At 34.8% G+C, this 8,613-nt stretch overlaps 1 protein-coding gene across 1 annotated transcript in view; it reads right to left on the bottom strand.

Annotated features, from left to right (window-relative positions):
• Dmd (dystrophin) overlaps positions 1-8,613 on the bottom strand; it is a 1,456,297-nt gene that overhangs the window by 1,360,305 nt on the left and 87,379 nt on the right. The window contains exon 14 of the mRNA XM_026777353.1: positions 4,570-4,752. Coding sequence (XP_026633154.1) covers positions 4,570-4,752 — 183 coding nt within the window. The remainder of the gene's footprint in view (positions 1-4,569; positions 4,753-8,613) is intronic.

The following is an 8,613-nucleotide window of genomic DNA, read 5'->3' as shown; positions in this document are numbered from 1 at the left end:
TATATATGAAATGAGTGAAATTGAGTTACCCTATAACATGGCAACAATACCTCTCACGGATATCACAGCCTGTCACATAAGCACCTCAGTACCAGTAATAAGTTTTACCTAAGGATTACCTTGTGTTGTTAGCCTGTGGGCTTCCCCATACCCGCATCCACTGCCACATATTCCCACTGCTCTTGCTAGCCCTATAGATCTTAATGTCAAGATTCTATTTATGAAGATGCCACATGCTTGACTCATACAACATATAGAAATTGAGCTAAGATTCCATAAAGCTTCATCCTTACTTTTCATCTTTCATAGTGCTGAAGGTTCTAAATACATTAATTATAGGAAAAAAATCTCCAGTCTTACTCAGCTGTGAAACCTGCAAGCTACAATGATTGGCCTAGTAAGACATGCCTACTGGTGTAATAGTGGCATTACTGTTGTGAGAGTAACTAACAACCTTCTTACTGGAAATAATGTCAATCCACAAGACAGGAGTTGTGCCTAGAAATGTTAAAAGGGTCAAGAATCCAAAGCTAAGTCATTCATAGTCGTAGGAAAGAACATTTGTTAATATTCAGATAAATATATAGAGAGAATTCATGAACTCCTAGATGATCAGTCTGTAGATTAGTGCATCTTTCAAGATTCATCCAAGAAGGTTCTTTTGACCGTAGATGGTTTTTAACACAAAGACCTAAAACTCATCAAGGTACAGACCATAGAAGATTAAAAGAATGTTCATCTCTAAACCAGATGTCCCTATATCACATCCTTGTGATATAGGGACCGACTGTGTTTTGGTGACTTGGGGTTGGGAAAGCTGTGGAATGTTTTAAGCACTTTTTAATGTGCCATACTTGTAGGTCGTGGATGACAGTAGTGTTGAGGGTGATTTGAACTGTGGAGACCTGTCTCTAGAGGATTTAGAGGAGAAGAATTTTAATATGTTGCCTGGAGATCTTCCTTGTGATATTTGGTGAAGAATGTGGCTGATTTTCACCATTGACCTAAGAGTCTGTCTGAGGCTAAAGTAAAGAAATTTGGTAGAAGAAATCTCAAAACAGCCTTGTAATGATTCTGTCTTGTGATTATTAATGGTCACTCTTATGAAGCTCTCTAAGGAGCAAACAGTAAGGAAAAATACAAAATATACAATTTGAGTATAAAAGGTACTTCAGAAAGTAGGAGGAAGCTAACTAAAGTTCTGCCTTAAAGGAGATAAACATTTATATAAAGTTTGATGTTAAATGGAATAAAGAAAAGGGCAACCTGAAGGCAAGATCCCACCCAGCTAAGCTTCTAACTTGTGAAAAGAAATGAAAAGACAGCTTAGGTCCAGATGTGGATGTGGTGGTACACACATTTAATTCCAATACGTAGGATACAGGGGTAAGCAGATTTCTGAGTTCATGGTCAGCATGGTTTACAGAGAAAGTTCCAGGACAGCCATGCTTAGGCAGTGAAGGAAATCATCAAAAATAGAAGGCTGGTGAAGATATAATTGTAATAAGGTGGTCAAGTTCAAGCCCCAGTAGCAGTAGAACGTAATAGATTTGACCATGTGGCTCTGGAGTTAAAGATAAAAGAAAGAGGCTATGGAATTCGCCCCTGAGACTAAGGAAAACCACTGAAACTAGGCTTGTGTCAGGGATGCTGTTGAATGGAGGCCCAGAAAAGCCATTTTGTGAAGTGAAGGTGAAGCCTGAACTGCCTTGTAGACCAAGATGTTAGACATGCCAGAACCACGGGATTCCTGCTGAGGAAAGCTGATAACAAGGAGTGGAAACAGCCCAAGATCTAATGGGAGCTCATTAAAGCCAGCTGGACTGGGACTGAACGAGCACGTGATCAAATGGGACCCTCTGAATGTGACTGACAATTGGGGCAGACTGAGAAACCAATGATAATGGCACTGGGATTTGTCTCTACTTCATGTACTGGCTTTTTGGGATCCTAGCTTATTTGTATGCACACATTCCTAAGCCTGGATGGAGGGGGGAGGGCCTTGGACTTTCCACAGGGCAGGGAACCCTGCCCTCTCTTAGGACTGGAGGGGGAGAGGAAGAGGGTGAATGGGGAGCAAGAGGGAAATGGGAGGAGGGAAGTGGAAATTTTGATGGTATTATTTATAAAGCAATAAAAAAAAACAACCCAAGAAAATGAAGTTTAGTCAATAATGTCAATAATGTTGAAGGGCATTAGAAATCTGAAAAGCATTTTGATTACCAGATATGGAGATGCAGAGTTTGGAGTTTGCCCAGCTGGTTTTTGTTCGGTATTTCTTCACTATCCTCTCTTTCCTCCATTTTCAAATGTTAATGTGTATGTTGGAAGTATGTGATCTGTTTTATTATTATTATTATTATTATTATTATTATTATTATTATTATTATTATTATTATTATTTTGATTTTATAGGGGATACCAGTTGAGAGACTGCATGAGTTGCAGAAGAGACTCTGCACTTTGAACTTTTAAACATTGTTGAGCCTGTGACAGACTATGGAAATTTTTGTAGTTAGACTAAATGCAGTTTTCATTATATTATGACAATAAACTTAGGGCACCATGGAGAGGAATATTGTTGTTTGAATAGGTATGACCTCCATAGATACATGTGTTTGAGTGTTTGACCCCTAGAGAGTAGCATTATAAGGAGGTGTGGCCTTGTGGGAGTAGATGTAGTTTTGTTGGAGGAAGTATTTGACTGTACAGGCAGGCTTTGATGTCATATATATTCAAGCTATGCCCAGTGGAGAACATTTCTGGTGACTGTTAATCTGGATGTAGAACTCTCAACTCCTTCTCCAGCACCATGCCTTTCTGTATGCTACCATGCTTCCTGTCTTGATGATAATGGACTAAACATTTGAAACTTATAGCCAGATCCAATTAAATGCTTCCCTTATTAGACTTGCTGTGGTCATGGCCTCTCTTCAAGGCAATAAAATCCTAACCTTAGTTTTAATCTCTCTCCCAAGGCTCCGGGATCACTGTGGAAAATTGTGCAGAAAGACTGCAAGAGGCAGAGTCAGTGAATGACTCACAGGAAGTTGTTTGATGAGCTCAGCAGAGTTATCACACATATGATGTCACAGTAGTTGAGACACCATCCACAATACCCATATAGAATCAAGTCAGACAAATCCTAGCATTTAGTTGTGGTAGGAGGGAAGAGATGAAAGAAGTCTCACCCCTTGTTGAGAAGGGACTGGCTATTTATGGCTACTGGGGGGAAAAAAAGTCAGGGTAGTTTAGGATAAGAGCCCTCATGAGATTACTCATGCTCAACTAGATAGCCCTGTGCCCTCAGACATATTGGAAACAATAAGTTGGCTATATAAGTTTTAAAAAAGAAATTAACATGTGAAATTGGGATCAAACAGCAATATTCATGGGCATACAGGAAGAAATGGAGGAGAGGGAACTGGGAAAGACTAACAAAACTTGTTATATGCATGCTGGAAATTATTAACCAAGAAACCCCCAAATTATTTAAAGGTCTAGCTAATCATTCAGAACTGCATATGCCTCCACATTTCAAAGAGAATAAAACTAACAAAACAGTATTCTTCAGCAATAATCATGTAATCGAACCCTTTATTGACTACATTCGCAAGATAATTCTGTCTGGGAATAAAAGACTTAAAATTCAACTTGTATCCGGTTCTTGAATTCATACCCATTTGGATGTTTGTGTCCTCTTTCCCTTTTATATCTTAAAAATAAAAATTACTGCTGGCAACTGTATGAGGTACTTGAATGCTTCCTCTATAGTCACACAAACATAATCTAGAGAATAAGTCAAATGGCAGGATTTGTGATAATGAATAAATAGAAAATGTCAAAAAGGAGCTAGTTACACATTATGTCTTATAAAGTGGCCTGTAGGAGCCTAGTGATTATGAAAAATGATCATAATAAGAGAACTTTACAAAGAGTGTTTACATGTAAGAGAATTAAGATAATATACATTCAAATGTTTTATGCACATTAGTATATATGGAAAATACTTTAATATTATATATAATATTCTAATATTTATAAATTTTTACCTAACAATACCAGGAAAAATATAACTGTTGTCTATGTACTTTAGTCATATAGTTAACTTAATTTCTAAACATAAAATTCTATTCTTTCTAAAACAAATGCTATTTTTAAAACAAATAGTTTATTAAAATAAATACAATTCTTTTTCTAAAAGATTTTTTTTGTATTTCTGTCCATGTGTGGGTACCCCCATGTATAATATATGTGCAAGTGCCCACAGAAGACTTGAGTTACTGGCACTTGTGAACAGCCTACATTGGATGTTGGAAACTGAACTCTAATCAACTGGAAGAGCAGAAAACATTCATAAATACTGAGCCATCTCTCCAACAGCACAAAATCTATTATGATTATTCACAACCTTGAACCAATTGTATGCAAGTTAAGCAATCGGCACAAATTTATACATGTTGTAAATGTTTGGATAAGGAATTCTAGCTTAAATGGCTTTATAGAAAAACTTAAGTTCTTACTATCCCTTTGACACAGAAATGATAGAAACAAAGAAAGATAACTAACTTCCAAAGTTTTGCATTTTCCATTCAACCTTGTGCACAACCACTGGTAGTTGGTGGTGAGAGTTTCAAGTTCCTTTTTTAAGGCCTCTTGTGCTGCAGGTGGAGCCTGAGCTATTACACTATTTACAGTCTCAGTGAGGAGTTTCACTTTTGTTTCTTTTTGTAGTGCCTCTTCTTTAGCTCTCTGAAAAGAAAAGGATATTCTCTTAAGAGCAAGTCAACATTATCATTTCCAATATTAATTATTATAGACAACCTAATTTCTTCCTAGTAGCACTCTAATTGGGATACTTCATAAATATAAACTTAATGCTTATTTCAGTTCTTTTCAGATTTATGTATCAGTATAAATTTGAAAAAAATACTATCAAAATATAATTGACTTCTAATAATAATAGTTTCAACTAAGTATGGTGTCATATACCTGTTTGCCCTCTTCTTTGGAGGTAGAGCAAAAAAGAAAATTACCTTAAGGCCATTCTTGGATAGATAGTTATATGAGGTCACCTTAGGCAAAATGAAACTTAGTCTCAAAAAATAATTATTTAATAAGTTATCTGTACATTAGTATATATATGTGAAATATATATGTTTTATATAAAGTTTCAAAAGATTAAGAAACAAATATTTTAATACTAGGTTTTAAAAATATTTAGAAGTCTATGATTAAGATCACTTATAAATTATTCAGGTGGATCAACATTGAATATAGTAAAGATACTATCTAAATCAAAAGAGACTAAATATAAACAGAAATTCCTTAATGCAATATTTGATATATTTTGTTGAAAAAAAAATCTTCAGTGCTTGGAAACATAGAAATAACCTAGAAAGCTTAAGTATAGTATCTCACAGCTATCCCTCCTATTCGCCTATGGAAGGCAATTTGTTTCATGAAGCTTAAAAAATGCATCAGTCTATTTTGCACACCTCGAAGTGTAATCCAATAAGATTACTTAGTAGTATATATGTAAACATTATACATGTACAAAACATCTTACATCTACAGTGGATACAGCACAGCGTGTAAAGCGCTCTCCTGTCCCCTGTCCTGGTTCTCACAAACGGCTTTAATAATCATGATTTCAGTCTTACTCTTGTTTTCATTCTGGACAGGTAAGCAAATGTGTAGTAGTGTTACCTCTACTCACCGGAAATGACTCATCTAAGCAAAGCCCTCATGTTGGTCTTCAACATTGTCTGACACTAAAACAAATCTTTTAGCTGCTTTTGCTTTGTTCATACTATCAAGGATTCCTCACAGTGTCTATTTTCCTCATTGTGGAGAGTTTAAGAAAGCAAATAAGGGGCTGGAGAGATGGCTCAGAGGTTAAGAGCATTGCCTGCTCTTCCAAAGGTCCTGAGTTCAATTCCCAGCAACCACATGGTGGCTCACAACCATCTGTAATGGGGTCTGGTGCCCCCTTCTGGCCTGCAGAAATACACACAGAATATTGTATACATTATCAATAAATAAATAAATATTTTTTAAAAAAACAAAGCAAATAATCCTCACAAGAAAGTAGTATGTGTCATTTAGTCGGAGGCTCTTTACACTTAACCCGTAATGTGAAAATACATTTTAAAACGGACATACAGAGAGAGACAGAGAGAAAGAGAGAGACAATCTGTAGTTTAGATTCTTCCTGAATTTAACAATACTAACTATAAATAGTAAAGTTTAGGTTGCTTGAAAAAGAAATGTCATTACCTGAATAAGGAGTGGGTATAGGAAAGCAAAGGAAAATTATGAAGCTCTAGATAATTCTAGCCAATTTCGTTAATGATTAGACATTAATTCTATAGGAAAGCTCTGGCAAACAGATGCCTCAGAATTATTGTATCCATAGGTGAGGGAATTGGAGGGTTGTATACCCATATTTTTCCGCAATTGATTGAAAGGCAGTAGAAACAATTTTACTTTCCTAATTACTTGTAGCCTGTCACAAAATTTTGAAGTGGAACCCAGGCAAAACAATACAGATTTTGGCTAGTAGAATTTGGGCCTAAATACAAATGGTGGGAAGAATTCGGAATATGCTAAGGGCATGGACAAGGGAGGTTTAAAATTCTATGTCATATATTTATAGTTTTAGTATAATTAAACTTTCCATTGAAAGTTTAATTTCAAAGATGCCATAAGTACAAATTATGATAGAAAAATACAAGACAGTTTAACTATAAAATGTTGGCCTCCATAGATTTCAACTTACATATTTGAAAAACAGTCCATTCTTGTAAACATTTTTTACATCATATGAACTTGGGGTTTGTTTCTATTTAAATCCTGTTTTCCTATAGTAGTGTAAACATTTTCAATAACTTTCACTTTGCCACCAGTGGTACATTGACGCCAATCCTTACACATTTTGTTATCCTTTTTTAGACATTCAGAGAGTCAAGTGATTTAAGTGAATGGTTCTAGGATTATGCTTTTTCATTCTGATGGTTTGTGTTAAACTAGCCTAAAGTCTGATGTGGATTGAGATTGAAGTATCATAATATCTTCCATAAGTGCAATCACTATTTATACAAACTATAATTAACTGTCTAAAGAGTAAGAAATAGTTCTTTATTTTACAACTTTTACACAATGTTTTATGACTACTGGTTTAAATGTTACAGAGATTTTGGGAAGAAACAACAGAATTTGCAAATTCAGATAGGTATTAAGAATGGAGTTTATATAATTTAGATACTATCTTCAAAAAATGTATCTTTTGACATTTGGTGCATCTAACTATACATATATATACATAAATATAACTAGACATATATATGTGTGTGTATCATTAGATACATAGAAATTACCTGCATATACATTATCAATTGCCTCTCATCAGTAATATTTTGACTGATGCTTTTTAATAGGTGGTTATACTAGTCAAAAAATTAGTCATTGAGATTAAATGGAAAATTACTGAAAATTTAATGTTTCATAGACACCCTAAAACTCATTGAATTCCAAATGCTGAATCATGGGAACAGTATCATATATTTTATTTATCATTTATTACTTATTACATTTGTGTGTGTATACATCCGGATGTCAGAAGACAGTTTGTGATAGATAAATGATCCTCCCCTTCCACCATATGGGTCCAAAAGCTGCAACTTGAGTCCTGTTGCTTGGCAACAAGCACTTTTGCACTAGATACTCTCACCATCCTTCATGTAACCATGTATACCAATCGTGCAGATCGTTCTGATGCCATCTCTAGTACAATTACCATCACTTTAGTGATTAAGCAAATGCATATTTCTATTATTTCTTTATATTACAACTACATGGTTTCCTAAGTTCCATAATTAAAACTAGAGTAGTTAAATGTTAATAAAAGAAAATATGTTAAAAATAAAATTAAATATTTTTTATAAAGTTTTAGAATATAATCAATGACAGTCTTCAAAAAAATATTCAAAGTAGGAGGCTGCACATCAAAAACTCCCTTTAGGTCCCTTTATGACAGAAGAATTTTTTTTTACTTGTAAATTAAAATAAGTTACCAAGCAATAGTGTCATTTTAATGTCACAGAAGAAAATAAACATAAAGAATATATCTGTTTGTTCTCTTAAAGAGATGTCAAAATAACTCTGCTGGCATTTGTAACAATACAAATAAAGTTGTTCTTCAAATGAGCACAGCTAGAAATCTGTTGGAAGCCCTATCACTGCATACCAGACAGCAAACTGACCTCAAGAAATTCTTTGACTTGCAAGCAGAACCTCAAGAAATTGAATTTCCTTGCCAATTCCCTCAGCTACTGTTGCCAGAGGCTGCCTGAGCCATTCTTTTTCAATTTTCCAGCATACTGCACCAATTGTGCAACTAGACCAATTATTTAAACATGCCAATCAAAGTGAACAAATTGATTGGACCACTCACTTACTTTTAGGATTGTTTTCACAATTTTAAAATTTGAAGCACACCACTATTCTCCATTCATAGAAATAAAACAGGAAAATAGTATCTCACTGGGCTATGTGTGTGTGTTGTATTTGTATATATACGTACACACACACACACACACACACATATATATA

Source organism: Microtus ochrogaster, unplaced genomic scaffold, assembly GCF_000317375.1.
Source record: "Microtus ochrogaster isolate Prairie Vole_2 unplaced genomic scaffold, MicOch1.0 UNK58, whole genome shotgun sequence".
Lineage (NCBI taxonomy): Eukaryota > Metazoa > Chordata > Mammalia > Rodentia > Cricetidae > Microtus > Microtus ochrogaster.
The sequence above is the reverse complement of the archived record's forward strand: the minus strand, read 5'-3'. Positions and strand labels throughout refer to the sequence as shown.